Source organism: Eumetopias jubatus, unplaced genomic scaffold (genome assembly GCF_037043125.1).
Source record: "Eumetopias jubatus isolate StellerSeaLion01/CBP00866 unplaced genomic scaffold, mEumJub1_p1.0 scaffold_14, whole genome shotgun sequence".
Classification (NCBI taxonomy): domain Eukaryota; kingdom Metazoa; phylum Chordata; class Mammalia; order Carnivora; family Otariidae; genus Eumetopias; species Eumetopias jubatus.
The window spans coordinates 18482389-18504322 of record NW_028274820.1 but is presented as its reverse complement, the minus strand read 5'-3'; the positions used below and the strand labels follow the sequence as shown (position 1 = coordinate 18504322).

The following is a 21934-nucleotide window of genomic DNA, read 5'->3' as shown; positions in this document are numbered from 1 at the left end:
GTGTGTGTGCACGTGTGTGTGTGTGTGTGTGTGTGTGTGCGCGCGCATGCACGGGGGTGGCTGAGGAGCATAGGGAAAAGAGGGAATTAGAAAACAAAGAAACTGGAGAAAAATGTGTGATTCTCTTGGCTTTTCCACAAAATGCCCCGTATGTCCAAGTTCAAAGAGACACGTTTTATTTCTAGGGAAATATGAGTTGGCTGACAGGAAAGCATCCCACCTTGTCTGGCTAATATTTTAAAATTATTTCACGGACACACCCTTGGGACTTGGCGTAAAAATACAATTATTCTACTACATCACTCTTTGAAGCCTCGTCCCAAAGCATGGAAGAGATCAGTGCTAGGAATAGTCATTCCCAGGGCAAGAATGTTACTTGGAGTGGCCATTTTGACAGCGACAGATTTTAGTCAAACACCCTGGCACAGAGTACAGGCTTTCTCACACAAGAGACCTTCAAGGCATTTTTGTGGGACCATGGGTCCTCGCCACCAAAGCTCCATTCCCGAAAAAGCCAAATAAAACAAAAAGAGAGCAAGATGGGCTCCTGTGAAATCATAAATGATAAATGCTATTCATTAATTAATACCAAAGGCCCCCCCCCGGCCCCCTGGCTCCCCCAGCTGGTCTGTCAGGCCAGGTTGAATGACACCTGCCCCCACACAAAGCTGTCACTTCGATGGTGGACCCCCTGTAGAGAGTCTGGTCTATATCCAGCAGCAGCACAGTGCAGGAAAGGTAAGGGAACCAGGTGCCCCTTGGGATTGCTCAGTAACTCACCATTCCGGTGGGGCTGAACGCGTCTCCCCGCACTTTCTGCGCCGGGCCACATTCGCTGGCGTGGCCATTACAAAAACATCTGCCCCGCACCACCATCTTATACAGAGCATAGTAGTAGTTATCAAGGGACTCCTTTTCCCTCCTTCCCAGCAAAGTATCCCCCAGGGTATGGAGTTTGGTGAAGTTTATCCTCAGGTTTGTTAATGTCACAAGGTCTAGAGAAAGGAAAAGAGCAAAGCAAAGCACACTTAGGAGGCATCAGGTCAAGGCGCTCTCCTGGTCTGACATCCCCTTAATGGACTATGGACCCGCAGTGACAAGGAACACTCCTAACATGAAATTTTAGAAAAGGAATTGGTGCACAAACGGAGAGCGACTCATACCCTGGATGTAGGGGCTGTAAGGGTTTTCTATTTCAAAGCTGGGATCCAGAACTTTTAAAACGACCTGTAAAACAAATATAGGTAAATGTATAAGCATCCTACCCAAAACAGCGTTGTTAAATATAGTCTCAAAGAAGAGATCCTGACCTTACAAAAGGGCTGAGTCATTGCCTCCCTCGGTGGCGTAGGATGCAGATTATTATTTGGGTTCGCACATGAATAAAAGTCCCAAGAATGAAAATGAATGAAAGATCTTAAACAGTCATTCTGGTTCTTTATGCCCAAGTGGTCCGTGACAGCAGAAGCTCTGATAGCTCCTGCCTGGGGTTGGGGTGGAGGGATGGGGTCACAGTTCAGCAGGTCATCATCCATCTGGATCTGGCAGGGGAATTCTAGAGCTGCCTTCTGCTGCCAATTCTTTCATTCTACCTGATAAAATAATACTGCCCAACCTACTGCCCAACCTCACTCCTGCCCTGACCCTCTGCCAGTCACCAGCTTTGCTCAGAGGAAGCTCCTGGCAGATTCCAGCTGGGTGGTGGTTTACAGAGCATGGAGAGAACACAGCTAAACCAGGGCTGCTGCTAGCCTAGAGCAAGGGTTAGAAACAGATGCTCCTTCCTCTGGGGGCCCTGTGCCCCGGCACCCAGCCTGGGGTCTCAGTCCCCGCTCACCCTCAGCTGGGCACTCATGTGCAGAATTATTTTTCTTTTCTTTCTTACATAGGCTCCATGCCCAGCATGGAGCCCAACAAGGGGCTTGAACTCATGACCCTGAGATCAAGACCTGAGCTGAGATCAAGAGTCAGACGCGCAACTGACGGAGCCACCCAGGTGCCCTGTGCAGTTATTTCCTATAAGTTATTTACTATTTATCTGAGTTCGAAACGAATGCAGGACTCATTTCAATTTAGACACGTTCATTCTTAAAAAACAACAACAACAACAGCTTAAGTTCTATTTCAGTAAACACTACCTAAGTTGTTTTCATTTAAATGAACCGCAGTAGCAAAAACAAGGTTTAATTTCTATCAGAGAAATCCAAGAAAGGAAAGGCTACCTCGCCACCAGTGGAGGGTTCAATATCCGAATATCTGGAGTCACAAACAAGGTCTCCCACTCCCTGGGCCTGGCCCGATGTGATATTGGGAAAGGAAGCAGCACAGTCTTTTGCAAAATATCTGAGTACTTTCCAGGTGTGTCCATAGTCTGTGGAGCGTTCAACTAACATCGCAGCAGGCCGAAAAGTCTAGAAAAACATGAAGTAAACTTGTAATGCTTCACAAAGGCAGATTTCATTATCCACTTCAGACTGAACATTTATATTTCCTAATCTCCATTTTTCAAACTTTATTTGTATCTTTGAAAATCTATCATATAATGAACACACAGAAATCTCTTTCCAATCAGAGGGCAAGCTTTCATGAACATATACTGTGCCTCGCATCTGGTTCTGTTTAAAAGATGTGTATGGGCTGTGTGAATTATTCATTGAAGAAGGAGAGCATGTCAATTTTTAAAAAGCAATGTGATTGATATTTTACAGCGATTTACACGTGGTTTTCTTTGACAAGAACACTTTTCTCTGGCAAACTCCTTTAAGATCTATCAGAAAACTTATTCTGATTCCTCAGAGCAGAGTTCACCCCCTTAAGGAGCCCACCAGCATTCTGAACATATGTCAGTTCCTGCACTTACCATTTTGTATTATGATTTTAAATCTCTATGTATGTTTGTATCCTTTACTAGACGGTGAGCCCTCTGAGGGCAAACACTTGTGGGGCACTGTTTTTCATTTTTTATTACTATAAGTCAGCTTCCAGCCTGATGACAAAATTAGAATTTTGATGAATGATTTGGGAATGACTAGAGCACAGGATTTCTCTGGCATCTAACTATCCTTAGTAAAGACCCTTTCATTTTTCTGCCTCTTTTGATCTCAACCTTTCTGTAGTTCCCTGAATGATTTCCACTTCCTGCATTTTTCTCCTTAAAAATATTTTTCTAGTTCTTGCAGTCCCTATCACCCCAGTGCTTGGAGTTTTCCTTCCTGCTCTATCTTGTATGATTTCTGTCTTTCTTTTCTTTTCTTTTTTTTTTTTTTTTGGTTGAACATCTAAGTCATTAATTAATGAGCAGTGGGGTTCTTGTTCGTTTGTTTTGTTTTGTTTTGTTTTGTTTTGTTTTCCACTCAGGAACCAACACCGAAATGACAAAGCTTGAGCAGAGATTTACAAAGCTTTCTGTGCTCTGCCAGGAAGAAAGGAAGTGAAATCCCAGGCAAGCTCAGCATTTCGTAGGTCGATAGAGGGGGCAGCAAGCCCACACATCTGTACCTTGAAGGTCAGAATGAGGTGGCTGAACTGAAATAATGCCTCTAGGTCCAATCTGATGCTGACATGGTCAAGACCTAAAGAAAAATCCAGAAAGAAGAAAATCAATGATTTCGAGAGACCCCTATTTATCACATTAATCCCTCCCTGTGGCTTGTCTGTAATAAAGCCCTTTGAAATCGGATGTCTGGGGATCCACACTCTTTCCTGGTATTGTCCAGTGGTTTCCCATGACACTCCATGTGCAGAAGGTCTACTTGAGAGCAATATAGGGTTTACCCAGACTGTGCCCACATTCATGTTATGGTGGCTGTGCACACGGCCACTGGGTGGCAGTATCATGTCCCACCAAGGGACTTCCGGGACGTTCCCATAGGTGGACTTATGTCCTTGAACTTACCTCCTGACTGCGCGTAACCCTGAGCTAGCAAGCCAGACAGAGCCTGGTAAAAATCGACACACCCTGTTCTTCCAGCAGCTGCTTAATGATCACTTGGACTAGTTTTATTGTCACTTAGCATAAAACACAGCCTGAGATAGTCCCCTTGGAGTAAGGATCTGCGGCTCCTCCATGACTGAGGAGAAGAAAGAAGTAGCCTGGCCCAGACTTTGCACTGAGATAGTCAGCAGCCATTCACCTCCAGCCTGGATGTGGAGGATGGCCCCAGCCTGGACGGAACAGAAGCCCTGATCACGCTAGAGTAGCCCTGTCCAGTTGAAATAGTAGTCACATGCGTCATTTAAGATTTTCTAGCAGCCACACTTAAAGAAGTATGAATAAGCAGGTGAAACTAATTTTAATCTATTGAACCCAAAATATAAAAAGCAGTCTCATTTCAACATGTGGTCAACACTTAAAAAAAAATTAATAGTGCTTTCCTTTTTTTTATTTTTTATTGTTATGTTAATCACCATACATTACATCATTAGTTCTTGACGTAGTGTTCCATGATTCATTGTTTGTGCATAACACCCAGTGCTCCACGCAGAACGTGCCCTCTTTAATACTCATCACCAGGCTAACCCATCCCCCCACCCCCCTCCCCTCTAGAACCCTCAGTTTGTTTTTCACAGTCCATCGTCTCTCATGGTTCGTCTCCCCCTCCGACTTACTCCCCTTCATTCTTCCCCTCCTGCTATCTTCTTCTTTTTCTTTTTTCTTAACATATGTTGCATTATTTGTTTCAGAAGTACAGATCTGTGATTCAACAGTCTTGCACAATTTGCAGCGCTCACCATAGCACATACCCTCCCCAATGTCTATCACCCAGCCACCCCATCCCTCCCATCCCCCACCACTCCAGCAACCCTCAGTTTGTTCCTGAGATTAAGAATTCCTCATATCAGTGAGGTCATATGATACATGTCTTTCTGTGATTGACTTATTTCACTCAGCATAACACCCTCCAGTTCCATCCACGTCGTTGCAAATGGCAAGATCTCATTCCTTTGATGGCTGCATAATATTCCATTGTGGATATATACCACATCTTCTTTATCCATTCATCTGTCGATGGACATCTTAGCTCTTTCCAAAGTTTGGCTATTGTGGACATTGCTGCTATAAACATTGGGGTGCACATACCCCTTCGGATCCCTACATTTGTATCTTTGGGGTAAATACCCAATAGTGCAATTGCTGGATCGTATGGTAGCTCTATTTTCAACTGTTTGAGGAACCTCCATACTGTTTTCCAGAGCGGTTGCACCAGCTTGCATTCCCACCAACAGTGTAGGAGGGTTCCCCTTTCTCCGCATCCCCGCCAACATCTGTCGTTTCCTGACTTGTTAATTTTAGCCATTCTGACGGGTGTGAGGTGGTATCTCATTGAGGTTTTGATTTGGATTTCCCTGATGCCAAGTGATGTTGAGCACTTTTTCATGTGTCTGTTGGCCATTTGGATGTCTTCTTTGGAAAAATGTCTGTTCCTGTCTTCTGCCCATTTCTTGATTGGATTATTTGTTCTTTGGGTGTTGAGTTTGATAAGTTCTTTATAGATTTTGGATACTAGCCCTTTATCTGATATGTCATTTGCAAATATTTTCTCCCATTCTGTCGGTTGTCTTTTGGTTTTGTGGACTGTTTCTTTTGCTGCGCAAAAGCTTTTTATCTTGATGAAATCCCAATAGTTCATTTTTGCCCTTGCTTCCCTTGCCTTTGGCGATGTTTCTAGGAAGAAGTTGCTGCGGCTGAGGTCGAAGAGGTTGCTACCTGTGTTCTCCTTTAGGATTTTGATGGACTCCTGTCTCACGTTTAAGTCTTTCAACCATTTGGAGTCTATTTTTGTGTGTGGTGTAAGGAAATGGTCCAGTTTCATTCTTCTGCATGTGGCTTTCCAATTTTCCCAACACCATTTGTTGAAGAGACTGTCTTTTTTCCATTGGACATTCTTTCCTGCTTTGTCAAAGATTAGTTGACCGTAGAGTTGAGGGTCCATTTCTGGGCTCTCGATTCTGTTCCATTGATCTATGTGTCTGTTTTTGTGCCAGTACCATACTGTCTTGATGATGACAGCTTTGTCATAGAGCTGGAAGTCCGGAATTGTGATGCCGCCAGCTTTGCTTTGCTTTTTCAATATTCCTCTGGCTATTCGGGGTCTCTTCTGGTTCCATACAAATTTTAGGATTATGTGTTCCATTTCTTTGAAAAAAGTGGATGGTATTTTGATGGGGATTGCATTGAATGTGTAGATTGCTCTAGGTAGCATTGACATCTTCACAATGTTTGTTCTTCCAATCCATGAGCATGGAACGTTTCTTTGTGTCTTCTTCAATTTCTTTCATGAGTATTTTATAGTTTTCTGAGTACAGATCCTTTGCCTCTTTGGTTAAATTTATTCCTAGGTATCTTATGGTTTTGGGTGCAATTGTAAATGGGATCAAATCCTTGATGTGTCTCTCTTCTGTCTTGTTGTTGGTGTATAGGAATGCCACTGATTTCTGTGCATTGATTTTATATCCTGCTACTTTAGTGAATTCCTGTATGAGTTCTAGCAGTTTTGGGGTGGAGTCTTTTGGGTTTTCCACATACAGTATCATATCATCTGCAAAGAGTGAGAGTTTGACTTCCTCTTTGCCGATTTGGATGCCTTTGATTTCTTTTTGTTGTCTGATTGCTCTGGCTAGGAATGTTGAATAGCAGTGGTGATAGTGGACATCCCTGCCGTGTTCCTGACCTTAGGGGGAAAGCTCTCAGCTTTTCCCCATTGAGAATGATATTCGCTGTAGGGTTTTCATAGATGGCTTTTATGATATTGAGGTATGTACCCTCTATCCCTATACTCTGAAGAGTTTTGATCAAGAAAGGATGCTGTACTTTGTCAAATGCTTTTTCTGCATCTATTGAGAGGATCATATGATTCTTGTTCTTTCTTTTGTTAATGTATTGTATCACGTTGATTGATTTGCGGATGTTGAACCAGCCTTGCAGCCCAGGGATAAATCCCACTTGGTCGTGGTGAATAATCCTTTTAATGTACTGTTGGATCCTATTGGCTAGTATTTTGGTGAGAATTTTTGCATCCATGTTCATCAAGGATATTGGTCTGTAATTCTCCTTTTTGATGGGGTCTTTGTCTGGTTTTGGGATCAAGGTAATGGTGGCCTCATAAAATGAGTTTGGAAGTTTTCCTTCCATTTCTATTTTTTGGAACAGTTTCAGGAGAATAGGTATTAATTCTTCTTTAAATGTCTGATAGAATTCCCCTGGGAAGCCATCTGGCCCTGGGCTTTTGTTTGTTGGGAGGTTTTTGATGACTGCTTCAATTTCCTTAGTGGTTATAGGTCTGTTCAGGTTTTCTATTTCTTCCTGGTTCAATTTTGGTAGTTGATACATCTCTAGGAAGGCACCCATTTCTTCCAGGTTATCTAATTTGCTGGCATAGAGTTGCTCATCATATGTTCTTATAATTGTTTGTATTTCTTTGGTGTTGGTTGTGATCTCTCCTCTTTCATTCATGATTTTGTTGATTTGGGTCATTTCTCTTTTCTTTTTGATCAGTCTGGCCACGGGTTTATCAATCTTGTTAATTCTTTCAAAGAACCAGCTCCTAGTTTCGTTGATCTGTTCTACTGTTCTTTTGGTTTCTATTTCATTGATTTCTGCTCTCATCTTTATTATTTCTCTTCTCCTGCTGGGTTTAGGCTTTATTTGCTGTTCTTTCTCCAGCTCCTTTAGGTGTAGGGTTAGGTTGTGTATTTGAGACCTTTCTTGTTTCTTGAGAAAGGCTTGTATTGCTATATACTTTCCTCTCAGGACTGCCTTTGCTGTATCCCAAAGACTTTGAAGAGTTGTGTTTTCATTTTCATTGGTTTCCATGAATTTTTTTAATTCTTCTTTAATTTCCTGGTTAACCCATTCATTCTTTAGTAGGATGCTCTTTAGCGTCCATGTATTTGAGTTCTTTCCGACTTTCCTCTTGTGATTGAGTCTAGTTTCAAAGCATTGTGGTCTGAAAACATGCAGGGAATGATCCCAATCTTTTGGTACCAGTTGAGACCTGATTTGTGACCTAGGATGTGATCAATTCTGGAGAATGTTCCATGGGCACTAGAGAAGAATGTGTATTCCATTGCTTTGGGATGGAATGTTCTGAATATGTCTGTGAAGTCCATTTGGTCCAGTATGTCATTTAGAGTCTTTATTTCCTTGTTGATCTTTTGCTTAGATGATCTGTCCATTTCAGTGAGGGGGGGTGTTAAAGTCCCCCACTATTATTGTATTGTTGTCAATGTATTTCTTCACTTTTGTTATTAATTGCCTTATATAATTGGCTGCTCCCATTTTAGGCACATAGATATTTACAATTGTGAGATCTTTTTGTTGGATAGACCCTTTAAGTAGGATATAGTGTCCTTCCTCATCTCTTATTACAATCTTTGTTTTGAAATCTAGTTTGTCTGATATAAGGATTGCCACCCCAGCTTTCTTTTGGTGTCCATTAGCATGGTAAATGGTTTTCCACCCCCTCACTTTCAATCTGGGGGTGTCTTTGGGTCTAAAATGAGTCTCCTGCAGACAGCATATTGATGGGTCTTGTTTTTTATTCCAATCTGATAGCCTGTGTCTTTTGATTGGGGCACTTAGCCCATTTACATTCAGGGTAACTATTGAAAGGTATGAATTTAGTGCCGTTGTATTGCCTATAAGGTGACTGTTACTGTATATTGTCTGTGTTCCTTTCTGATCTATGCTGCTTTTAGGCTCTCTCTTTGCTTAGAGGACCCCTTTCAATATTTCTTGGAGGGCTGGTTTTGTGTGTGCAAATTCCTTTAGTTTTTGTTTGTCCTGGAAGCTTTTTATCTCTCCTTCTATTTTCAATGACAGCCTAGCTGGATATAGTATTCTTGGCTGCATATTTTTCTCGTTTAGTGCTCTGAAGATATCATGCCAGTCCTTTCTGGCCTGCCAGGTCTCTGTGGATAGGTCTGTTGCCAATCTAATGTTTCTACCATTGTAGGTTACATATCTCTTCTCCCGAGCTGCTTTCAGGATTTTCTCTTTGTCTCTGAGACTCGTAAGTTTTACTATTAGATGTCAGGGTGTTGACCTATTTTTATTGATTTTGAGAGGGGTTCTCTGTGCCTCCTGGATTTTGATGCCTGTTTCCTTCTTCACATTAGGGAAGTTCTCTACTATTATTTGCTCCAATATACCTTCTGCCCCTCTCTCTCTTTCTTATTCTGGGATCCCAATTATTCTAATGTTGTTTCGTCTTATCGTATCGCTTATCTCTTGAATTCTGCCCTCGTGATCCTGTCGTTGTTTCTCTTTTTCTCAGCCTCTTTATTTTCCAACATTTGGTTTTCTATATCGCTGATTCTCCCTTCTGCCTCATTTATCCTAGCAGTTAGTGCCCCCATTTTTGATTGCACCTCATTAATAGCCTTTTTGATTTCGACTTGGTTAGATTTTAGTTCTTTTATTTCTCCAGAAAGCGTTTCTCTAATAATTTACACGGTTTTTTCAAGCCCAGCTAGTATCTTTAAAGTCATGATTCTGAACTCTAGGTCCGACATCGTACTAATGTCCGTATTGAGTAGGTCCCTGGCTGACGGGTACTATCTCTTGTTCTTTTTGCTGAGGTGATTTTTTTCATCTTGTCATTTTGTCCAGAGGAGAATAGATGAATGAGAGAACAAAATGCTAATAGGTTAACAACGTCCCCAGCAAATATACTGTATACAAACCAGAAAAGACCTGAAACCAGGGGAAAAGAAAGGGAAAGAAAGAAAAAAGAAAGAAAAAAGAAAGAAATAAAAAACAAAAAGAAAAAGATAAAAACAAAAACAGAACAATACAAAAAAAACCCGAATATGATCAAATATGATCAGGCTAGTGCATAGATCAGTGCCACACACTAGATTTTGGGCGTATTTTGGTCTCTTAGAAAAAAGTGCCTCCTAAAATTTTAAAGGAAGAAAGACTTATATATGTACAAAATAAGGGTTGATACAATGAAGGGATGGAAGATGACTGTAAAGATGAAAATTATAAAAGATTTTATAAAAGGAATTGATACGATAAGAAGTTGTTTGAAAAAAGAAAGAAGATTTAAAAAAAAAAGAAAAAAGGGAGAGAATGTGATAAGGCAGGAGACTAGAACAGAACCATACACTAGTGATTTAGGGTATATTTTGATCTGTTAGAAGAAACTGTATCTCAAAATTTTAAAGAGAGAACAACTTATATATGTATATGCCAAAAATAAGGGTAACTACTATGAAGGGATAAAATATGACTCTAAAAATGAAAAATAAAAAATGTTTTTTTAAAAAAAGGGATTGATAAGATGTTGGTTGAAAAAAGGAAAAAGAAAAATTAAAAGAAAACAGTTGAAAAAATTAACTTTGAAAAACTAATGAATCATGGTATAAAGCCATTAATTCTATGTGCAGTATTCCCCTAGCGCTGGAGTTCTCCCGTTCTCCTTGTTCTCCTTGTTCAGTAAACTTGATCTTGGCTTGCTGGCTGTTCGTGCTGATCTTCTGGGGGAGGGGCCTGTTGCCGTGGTTTCCAAATGTCCTTGCCGGAGGCGGAATTGCCCCGCCCTTGTGGGCCCGAGCTAAGCAATCTGCTCGGGTTTGCTCTCAGGAGCTTTTGTTCCCTGCAAGCTCTCCGTACAGCCTTGGAGGACCAGGGTGAAAATGGTGGCCTCCCAATCTCCACCCGGAGGAGCCGAGAACTTGGGTCCCTGCTCCTCAGTGCGCCCCCAGAGAAAAGCAGTCACTCCCATCTCCCCGGTCTCCGGCCGCACTCCGTGCTCACCCGGCCTGTGACCGAGCATTTCTATCTCTGGCACCCGACCCCGTGTGGAGTCTCCAAACCCAGCAGATCCCTGCGGTGCGCTCCCGCGCCGCTCCTCCCGGGGGAGGAAGGGGAGTCTCCCCGGATCTGCCGCTTGTTGGATCCCTGCTGGAGGAGCAGTGGCCCGACTGGGCCGCGGATCACAGTTTATGACAACCCCAAGCTGAGAGCGCGCGCCTCGGCTCCGTCTCTGCAGCCGGCTTCCCCGCTCTGATACCTGGGAGCTCTGCCGCACTCAGGCACCCCCGGTCTCTCTGTGACCCCAAGGGTCCTGAGACCACACTGTCCCGCGAGGGTTCCACCCCCCGCTTAGCCACTGGAGCGACGTCCCTCAGCGGAGCCGACTTCTAAAAGGTCCGATTTTGTGCTCCGCGGCTCTAGCACTTGCCAGAAGCGGCCGGCGGAGGCCCCCTCCCCCGCCGTCTATCCTCCCAAATATCGACTCGGATTCGCTTCTCCGCACGTCCTACCTTCCAGAAAGTGGTCGCTTCTCTGTTCAGAGAGTTGTTGCTACTCTCCTCTTCCATCTCCTGTTGAGTTCGTAGGTGTTCAGAATGGTTTGATCCCTGTTCAGCTGAATTCCTGAGACCAGACGAAATCCAGGTCTCCTACTCCTGCGCCATCTTGCTTCTCTAGTGCTTTCTTTTAACTATTAACAATGTTTCATTTTTTCCAAACGAGATCTTAGAAATCTGGAATGGTTTCACACCGCGAGCACACCTCAGTTTGGATCGGCCATGTTTTTAGTGCCCAGGAGCGCCCAGGGCGAGGGGCTCCGGGACCAGACAAAACAGTCTGGTCTGCACAAAACACTAACTGGGCTGCAGCAAATGGGAAGCAGTTTTCTTAGAGGGTGAACCACTCAGGAGGGTTTGCAGCTCAGAGGGCAGCCCCGTCCCCAGGTCAAGGGCTCCTCAGCCTTTCTAGAAAGGAGATCTCCTTTCCCCTCTCGAAAGAACCCTTGTTCTATGCAAACAGCTTTGACAGAGGGGCACTCCTTCTGTGAGGTGATGTGGGACAAATGCTGGGCACGTGGTTTAAGACAGCTGTTAAGCGGGGCATCTGGTTGGCTCGGTTGGGCTCAGGTCATGATCCCAGGGTCCTGGGATTGAGCCCCACACTGGGCTCCCTGCTCAGCAGGTAGTCTGCTTCTCCCTCTGTCCCTCCCCCTGCTTGTGTTCTCTCTCAAAACAAAAACAAAAACAAGTAGGAAAACAGCTGTTACGCAAAAATGGCATCAGTGAAGGCAGGTGGCTGTGGCAAAGGCCCCTCCCATGCACTAAGGAGAGCCCAACTAGAGATGAGTAACTGGGATCCAAAATGAGCTGGCATTTAGTAGACACCAATCACATACTTGTCCAATGGGCAGCATAGAAAAACAGCCTCATATTATGCTTGCCCTGGATATTATGATCCTATACATTATGATTATTCCCACGTTCCCCTAATGGTCTAGGCTCCCCATGGGAAATATGCTTAGGCGTCTGAAGAGGATAGAGGGATTGTAGCCCCAGGACAACATTTAGAGATGTGGCAAATGGAATCATTTTGTGGGCTGAGGGTGCCAGATGGGTGTTGAAGAGGAGCCATCATGAGTGGGCCAGCTACATTCATTCAAGCATGTAAGGCCCAAGGCTGGGGTGGGACGTGAGGAATCCCCAGTCAGGTCCTGATTGGGGCACCTCGGAAATACGGACCATCAGGGCCAATATAAGCTTCAATACCACAATTGTTCATGAACAGAGAAGGGCACAAATCCAGGAAGGAAAGACCTTTAGTTAGTACCAACTATATTTTCAATTCAATTTTTATATGAAAATATTTGGCTTGCAGCAAGCAATGACAAGTTCTTTTTCTCTCTCCCTGCATGTGTTGCAGAAGGAAGAAGTACATGGTGATAACTCTCAGATTTCCCCCGGGGCATCCTTAATTCCATTTACATCAGTGTGTTTTGTATTAGCCTTCATTCACCAGCACCTTGTAAGTGGCCTATTTTTTTCTTTTTTTTTACAAAGAACAAAAGGATGCACAGATATTTTCTTCCGGTACATGGAAAGAGTGAAGCACCAAGAGTTTGGTGCTTAAAATACACTAAGTTCTCTGGAGGAAAATAACCTGTCCTGAAATGAAAATCAAGTTTGTTCTTATACGGGGTTTTACATTCTCGGTGGAGGCTATTCCATTCCAATAGGGCTCCTTGCTGTGAAATTGTTACAGTCATACAGAGCGAAAGACATCTTATTAAAAATGTAAAGAAATGAAAAACTGGAAAGGAACTCAATCGTACCATTTTCAGATTGCCACCATTTCTTTTCTCTCTCTGGTTCAAAACTTGTAATTACGTTCTCAATGGTGTGGCTGTGGGATTGGGCGTACGGGTCGTATGGAAATCTCGAGTCGCAGATGAAGCATTTCTGCTCCCCCTGGAAAAGACCATCATTTGGTTCAAAAATAAAGAGTCAGAATTACTTATTGTTGATCTGAATTTGAAAACAAGCTGTACTTGCTATATTTATCTTTCAATCTGGCTAAAAATAAAAAGCAGAGGAAATAACAAGACATCAATTTTTCCATCAATAGGTACTTAACAACAATGACAAATGCAATAAAAATATGACCCAGAAATTTGATAAATTGATATATTTGGGGTAAAAATGCAAATTTATGTGGAACTAATTTTTGTCTTACACAAGAGGCGGATGATCTGGAACTTATGTTAAACTGTAGAGAAATAAACAGGATACATTCCTTGAGGGATTACTCTCTTTAGTCAGAAAACGAATATTTGGCAAGAAATTAATGAAACACTTGGCCACCAAGTTATCTGCAACCATCCTCCTTTCTCTCTCAGACCTAGTTTTTGGCAGAAAAACTTCCATGATCAAAACCTCTACGTTTGTGGATTTTGTAAAAGATTCTCACTGAACTTGTAACAGAGAGGCCTGCCCCCTGGTCTTGCAGACCAGAAGGTCTCATTACTCAATTGGCACTACTTTACTTGGAATGGACTTCCAAAGGTTGCAACAGCCAAGACTGGCCTTTGAGTTTGCCCAACTTAACGCATCTAGCAGTCACATTTAAAAATTGAGTCATCCCTCGATTCTCTCAACTCTGGCTACACTCACTTCTTGCTCTTCCTTGAGTTCACCAGGAACTCTACTGCCTTACAATCTTGACACAAGCTGTTCTCTGCTCCCCTTTCCTCCAGCCCTCAAATAGCCCCATCTCTTGCTCCTTCCCTTCTTCTGGGGCTCTGTTTAACTGCCCTCCTCTCAGATTTCTATCTAAAATACTGCCAGCTCCCCACCCTTACGGCCTCTGCCACTCTTTGTTTCTTCCTCTGCTTTGTGATATTTTCTAAGCCCATATCACCACTTGAGACTGTACTGGACAGTTGTTGGATTATTGTCTGTCTCCGTCATTAGTATTGAAGCCGAATGAGGGCGAGGACTTTGTTTCATATAAGTTGCATCCTTCTTACCTACAACAGTGTCTGGCACATAGTAGATGCTCAATAAAATTTGTTGCCCGATTGAGTGGTGATTTTAATGACTATTTCAGCTAATGTCTGTCAAAGTAAACCAGCCTTTCAAGAGGTCCATATAATCTCTTTAGAATCACTGGCCACCATAAGCCTTATACTTGCAAAAAAACACCAAAATGCCCTTTGGAAATTAAAAAGCGATGGAAGCAAGATCTATTCTGCATATGGGGAGGCTTGCCCCAGACCTGTCCTGAAAGGAGAGCGGAAGCTTTATGATTCCATCAAAAGATGTCAAGACTTCAAAAGATTTCCAGTAAGACTATGGAAATTATTAGGGACAGTGTTTAACTTTGGGGCTTTCTGTAAATATTTTAGGAGCATACCCTTGATGGACCTGGCTACACAGGCTGCTCAGTTGCAGTAACCGCATGGGGGAGTCCCAGCTTGGGTAACGCTATGGGTCAATGTTGATTTGAAGCTTCCAAGAAGAATGTTTGGCTTGGTAGCAATTTGTTAGACAATGGATGGGGAAAGAACCATCCTCTGTGCTGCACAAATGTTTAAGGAGACCAGTCCTTAAAGCCCCACCCAAAACACTTGCTCGGCCTGAGGACATTTTGAGATTTTTTTCTAGCTCTAAGATTTTAAGATTTCTGGCATTCTCGAGACGAAAGATTTTAAGATTTCTGGCATTCTCAAGACAAAAGAACCTTGAAGTCTGATTTACTTCTACTTTTGGTGGTGTGACTTTGAAAGATAGAGGAGTATCAAGTCCTAATTATTGTCAGGGTACGGCATGAGTTGGCCAAGGCAACAGTAGGCAAAATGTCAATGTTTGGAGAACAAGATGTGGGATGGCAGGGTCAGAGAGTTTCTTTTTTTAAAGATTTTATTTATTTATTCATGAAAGACAGAGAGAGAGAGAGAGGCAGAGGGAGAAGCAGGCTCCCAAGGAGCAGGGAGCCTGATGCGGGACTTGATCCCAGGACCCTGGGATCATGACCTGAGCCGAAGGCAGACGCCTAACCATCTGAGCCACCCAGGCGCCCTCGGAGAGTTTCTAATATTAGAGTCGAGAACCATTTCTTTGTCCAGAGGGCCTGGAATTAGTGAAGTCACTGGAAGGGCCATCCATCCCACCTGAACAAAACTTCTACACTGTCGTTTCCTTGCACATGTAGTGAATTTGCTTTCTGACACAAGTCCTTCCCAAACTTAGAATGGTGCTAATCACTCAGGTATTGTCTCCACTTATTTATAATCATCCTCTTTTACTAGAAACCAATTAGAATACAAAGCATTTCCCAGAGACCTCCAGGAGCTGCTTTCAATGAACAATACATGGAAAAGCCTGGGCTGCAATCTTTAGGCTTAAGTCCAACTTCCTTCCTGCACATCCTCTTAAATAAGGGGTTGACGTGATTGCCCCAGGCTCCTCGGCAAGTAGGATATTCAGATGACCTTGGATGCTTGTTTTGCTCCCAGAGCGTAGAGAAGGAAAAAACTGTAAAGCAGCTGGTCTTTAAGGGGGAAAATACAGGCACGAAAATATGTTCATATTGGGATCTTTTGGCCTTTAGACAAGACAATTTCCAAGTGGCATCGTGAGACTGGCATGCCATCAATTCAACATTCTACCCCCTACCCCCCACCCAAGGCAGGACAATGAGAACTCACATTCAGTGTAATGGCCTTGAGACCCTGAGGGATCTTCAATCTTCACTGATGGGTCAATTAAATTTACTCTCTAGGAGTCACTAATGCAGTTAAATAGAACAGTACATTGCATAGTAATTCCCTTTGAAGGCTGAACCAAGGAGGCTTTTCTAATTCTAAAGGTAAAAAGAAAGAGATGAAGCAGATCTTCCCTATTTTCTGATCAGTCAAGGGCTTCTGGACTTGGATTCATATCACCCGTGCCTCTGATGTTCAGGAAAGGGATGTGTCCTCCTTTCATGTTGCCTGGCTGGCCCCTGATATACTTATAAAAATCTATGTCATCAACTCAATAATGTCCCAACAAATAAACAAAGAACCAACGCACCTCGAGGTAGCTGAGAATGCAGTATTTCTGGGCTCCATCCAGCCCACAGGTAGAAGAAGCCGTGAGCTGTGCGCTGCGACCCACCAGGAGATCACCGGTGGTGGGGTGACAGGAGCCCCTTTTGCATTCATCTTGGGCTTTCATGTAACCGAGCAACCCTTGAACACAACAGACATGGCTGCACAGAAGGCAGTCAAAGGGCAGCAGAAGGCTTAAAGAAGCAATTGGTTAAGTTGGAAAGTTAATAGTCCCATTTATTTTCAAAACCAGTTCTCTGGTTTTCTGGTCATTAAGACTCTTGTTGTGGATACTGTTGGTGCCCTTGGCCTAATGGAAATCTCTTAGCCTGCCAGGCTATACCATCTGCGTTCATGTCCCCACCTGGGCCAGCCTGTAGCCAGTGACTGATGGATACACAGTTCAAAAGTCTGGCAGCATTGCCTCAGGCTGGGAGCAACTCTGTGGTGTGGTTTGTGCTCAGAACCTTTCACAGGAGGAGGCTGAAGCCCCACTCCAGCTGGGACCACATCCTGTCTCCCCTCTCCTCACTCTTACTCCTCAGAGCCCTCCCCCACTAAATCACGGACACACAAATCCCTGTCTCAGGCTCTGCGTCTAGGAAACCTGACTTGAGACAGCCTGTATGTACTAGAAATTCTCTATGTGTCATTTTAGGGCAAATAAAGTACATAGACACAAGGAAGGAAAATCTTAATCCAGCCTCTTATACCTATTGTTCCAATCTGTACAAAATCAATCAGAGAATTTAAGAAATCCTTGGGAAATGACTTTCTCTTAAAACATGTAAATTCAATTGACCCTGTTTGTAACCTGGACTGTTGGGTTCGGATTCACCATGGAACAAATCATGCCCCTTTGGGCTATTGTGAGAGATGTAGTTCCAGACCCACACAAATAGGCCCAACTGATTTTTGAGGCACCAAGGCAGTTCAATGGAGGAAGGGTAGCCTTTTCAACAAATAGGGCTGGAGGAACTGGACATCCATAGGCAAGGAAATGAACTGTAACCAAAACCTTACACCTTATACAAATATTAACACAAAACGGATCGTGGACTTCAGTATACATATAAAACTGTAAAGCTATAATGCTCCTATAACGCATGAGAGAAAGACTTTGAGACTTAGGACTAGGTGAAGACTTTTTAGGATTGACTACAAGAACATGCTCTGTCCAAGGAAAAATCAGTAAATTGGACCTGGTCAAAATTAAAACTTTGCAAATTACACTGAGTGAAAAAAGCCAATTAAAAGGTTATGCACTGCATGGCTCCATTTCTTGAATGACAGAATTATAGAGATGGAGAACAGATTTGTGGCTGTCAGGGATTAGGGAGGTAGGGAGGATGGTGTGGATAGAAAAGGGTCGTACTAGGGCTCCTTGAGGGTAATGGAGCTGGTCGGTATCTTAACTTTGGGGATGGTCACATTAATAAAATTAAATTAATTATAGAATAATTATATAGAATTAAATACACACACATGAGCGCACGTAAAACTGATACAAGCTGAACAAGGACTATACCCTTGTCAATTGCCTGGTTGTGGTACCCCACTATCTTCACACGAGAAGTTACCATTGGGGGAAACTAGGTGAAAGGTGTATGGGATCTCTCTGTATTATTTCCTACAACTGCATGAGAACCTGCAATAATCTCAAAATAAAAAGTGAGAAAAACCCACAGAATCCTCTGCCCCTTCAAAATCACCCCATCAACCTCTGGACGGTGAATCAAGCAAACCCTACACTTTAAGATAATACACACATACAGGACCCACTCTAGCTGCTCTTACATACTTTTCCCTTGAGACATGAAGATTTATGCCAAGCCCTGATTCCAGCAGACAGGAGTGAGAGGGATGGGCATAAAATGGAAAATTATCCTGTGGAATAAGACTGGTTTCTCTCCAGCTTTCTCAATTGTAAAACAATAAGAATTTTTTTATAGTCTTGTTTTGCATTTAATGGATTTCTTTCCTTCAACTAGTCCTCCAAAAATAGAAGCTATTGAAAAGTAATGTTTTTTCTCTTATGTCCACCTTCCCCACATGAACTGTTCTATTCATCTGGTCATTTTGTGATTATTATCAGGCATTAATACATAGATCATAGTTCTATAGCTAAGAATATGATACATAAGGTCTCCTTTTACACAGGTTACCGAATACTCGTTTGGACAAGGAATTTTCTGTCTTCACTCTCCTCACACAGATTACTATTATTCCAAAACAGAGGCACAACAGTGCTTTCTCCTTCTTGAAGATAGATAAGTGAAAAAAGTTAGCACCATTGCATACTTCCATTTAATTGTATAATAAATGATCCTAGGTTGGTTAACATGGATTTTTCCTTTTATTCACCCAACATTCCAAACCCAGATCTCCTTTTATTTCCTAGACTTGACCTCTAGGATAAATAACCAGTCAGAAGTTTGGACTCCCAAAGACAGAGGCTTTTAAAGACAAGGTCAGGTATAAAAATCTCTGCTAATGCTGCTATGTGTGGATTAGCTAAGACTTCCCTTCCAGGGATTTATTCTTCTAGACAAGTTCCATCCTGAATTCTTTTATTGGAATTGCTGCCTTAGAGATTTAACATGTTTTTATAACCCGACTTGGCCTAACTTGTTTTGATCAGATGTGTACTTTTCAGAAATAAAAGTATCCCAGGACTTAGGGAAATTGAACTATTATTATTCATGTAATAGTCTAAATGAGAATATGAATTTCCAGCCTCAAATACTTGGCAAAAAGTGGCTAGCAACATAAGCAGTTAAAGCTTCATGCCCGAACACAGATAGCCTTAGCAATACCCTTCCTGGGTTAGAGTTTTCAACTGCCAGATTATCACATTAGCAACAGGCTGGAATTGATTCAGAGAATAAAGATGTTTATCTCTTTAGAGAATCAATGCATTCCTCAAAAACAACATGCATCTTGAAGATAGGATCTGATTAAACATGAACTTAGGAGATCTGGTCATTTAAAGAAAATGCACAGCAAATGTTCTGTAAAGTGAAGGATCATTTTGTAGAAATAACCATTATTATATAATCTCTCATTTTGTATATTGTTTTCATTTTCTTAAACACGTGGGATGTTTTCATATACTTTAGAGTTCATGTTGGAGTTTAGAGGCTGTAAACATACACACACACATTACTTATCATCCATAAGAAAACTTATAAAGAATACATGTTAGGTAGGGTGTATACTTTGTGTGTAGTTCCTAAAACCTGGCCAATGCACATATTAGGATTATTTTTCCTAATCTTCCTTAGTCAGAAGGCGAGTCTAAGGGCTTAAATAGGCTCCAGTTTTTATATAAATACCTGCGGTTGAACTACAAACCAGAAAATGCCCAAGCTGATATGTGGGATTAACATGGTTGGTAGTTTGACCATAGGCAACCCTAAAGACTTGGGTTAGATCAGGGTAAGCTTACGGTTGGAAACCCAGGATCAACTGTAATGAGGTCTTTTTCTTTTTCTTTAAATTTTTAAAAAAGTAATCTCTACACCCAACTTGGGGCTCAAACTTACAACCGGGAGATCAAGAGCTGCATGCTCCACCCACGGAGCTAGCCAGGTGCCCTGAGGTCCTTTTCTGCCCAAGCTAATTTGGTTTTGGAGATCTTTCATCCTGAGAGAAAGGTTTTCTGATTGGAGAGGGGTCCCTGAGCAACCTAGCTGTGGTTTAGAATTCTGGCAAGGTGTGGGGAAGTTATCCTACACGGAGGTTCAGGGATCCTGTGGTTGCTTCTGATTTTGAACATGAGTTTAGTCCCAAAGAGAGCATCCGAGGCAGATGTAGATGGAAAGAGCTCTTCTCTGGCTATCCGAGGCCAGATCTAAGTTTCATTGTCCTGGGGGAGGCAAGGTAATGAGTCTCTGCTCCTAGTGGCTTGCGGCTCACCTCTCCAAGGCAGAGAATTTTCAGCAGAGAACAAATGAGCATTTCCTACTTTGAGCTGTTCTTTTCTCTACCACCAGCAAATCTAACTGGGAGATTGCCTCAGGGTTTGGGGCTAGCAACATTAAAAAATGAGATTCTTAAAGTTTGCTGCCATGAAGAAATTCAGCATGAATCTTTGAAGAGAAGATTCTAAGCAATTTAGTCAGTACTTAATAACTAAAAGCAGGACTGGTATAGAAAAGTCAGGATCAAAGAGAGTAATTGTTGGAAACATCCTCTCTATGACTAATGTAAATTATTCGCAGTTTATTAAAGATGGCAGAGGCGTGGAGGATTTAGCCCTTCAGTGGAGAGGAGCTGCGGCTTACTCAGAAGAGGAAATTTTGCCTGTAAATTCTTCACAAGACCTCATTACCGGGACAAGTGCTACATTCAAACAGGCCTCTATTTCAAAATTAAAATGCATTCTACTTCTAAATTAAGAATCTGAAAGTATTTCTACTTTCCTCGGTATCTTAATTTACTTATCTGCTGATAGTAATATTCCATTTTTTTTGTTTTATTTTTAATAATATTCCATTAAAGATGATTGAAATAGCTATGTGTGGATAGAAAACATATTGGAGTGGAATTTTCTAGTTGCTGGACACAATTATACAACAGAAGAACCATGACAATATATAGAACAGAAAAAAAAGAGGTGGATATGTTTAAAAAACATTTTTACTAACTATTTTAGAACAATTCAGTAAAAGCAGAAAATGGATTTTGACAACTAATACTCACCAAGGTGCAAAAAAAAACCCAGTAGAAATTGCATTCTTTTGTCAGGAACTGATTAAATTCAGTTTTGCTAGGTTAAAAAAAAAAAAGGAGGTTAAAGTCAGGCACTGATAGAATCAATAATTGCCATCAACTTTCAATGATTCAAAAATCTGATGATTCTTTAGGGACACAAAATATCTACAGTGCCCAATTTCTTAAAAAGTAAGAGTGCATAAAATTTTTACCAATATTTGTTCTCTATTTTCTTGAAATCACAGAATGCAATAGTTTGCAGGAACTATATGAAACAAATACAATTTCATTTGCATATTTTTATTTACCTATTTTTGTCCTCTAATTGTTTAGAAAAAAATTTTTAATTATGCCATCAGTATGTACTCATTATTGAAAACACAGAAAAATCAGACAGGCAAAGTGAGGGAATTATTATCCATAGTAGTACCACCCAGAGACAAGTGGTTAATATCTTGCTGTATGTTTTTCCATAGTGCTTCCCTTCCATATAAGTATTTTCCAAAAATGATAGCATATTGTATGCTTGTTTCAATCGATGCATCCCAGACATCTCTCTGTACCAACAAATATAATTTTACATCAGTAATTTTTCAACCTAGTGAGGGACATCAGGATCACCTGGGGGCTTCCACAAACCAAACTTGTATCCCCGTTTGTAGATTCAGCCATGTCCCCCTAGATGGAGGGTGCCCCCAAGTCACTGTGTGGGGAAGCCTGATAGAGATGGGTGTGTACATGCCCCGCAGGGGTTGGGAGGAGAGAAGGTAAAATGTTCTCCTGCACCAGTATTTTTAAATTACTGGATAATAGTCCTCTGAATGCAGGAACCAGAATTTATTTAACGAATCCTCTCTTGGTGGATGTGTGCT

The 21934-nt window shown here is 42.0% G+C and overlaps 1 protein-coding gene across 2 annotated transcripts in view; it reads right to left on the bottom strand.

Moving 5' to 3' along the window:
• LAMB4 (laminin subunit beta 4) overlaps positions 1 to 21084 on the bottom strand; it is a 97805-nt gene extending 76721 nt beyond the window's left edge. For both annotated transcript variants that reach the window (XM_088018271.1, XM_028094521.2), the window contains exons 1-7: positions 21051 to 21084; positions 16330 to 16487; positions 13089 to 13224; positions 3499 to 3572; positions 2223 to 2411; positions 1164 to 1227; positions 781 to 995 (exon numbers count right to left, since the gene is read on the bottom strand). In XM_088018271.1, coding sequence (XP_087874397.1) covers positions 781 to 995; positions 1164 to 1227; positions 2223 to 2411; positions 3499 to 3572; positions 13089 to 13224; positions 16330 to 16487; positions 21051 to 21084 — 870 coding nt within the window. The remainder of the gene's footprint in view (positions 1 to 780; positions 996 to 1163; positions 1228 to 2222; positions 2412 to 3498; positions 3573 to 13088; positions 13225 to 16329; positions 16488 to 21050) is intronic.
• Between the last annotated feature and the right edge of the window lie 850 nt (positions 21085 to 21934).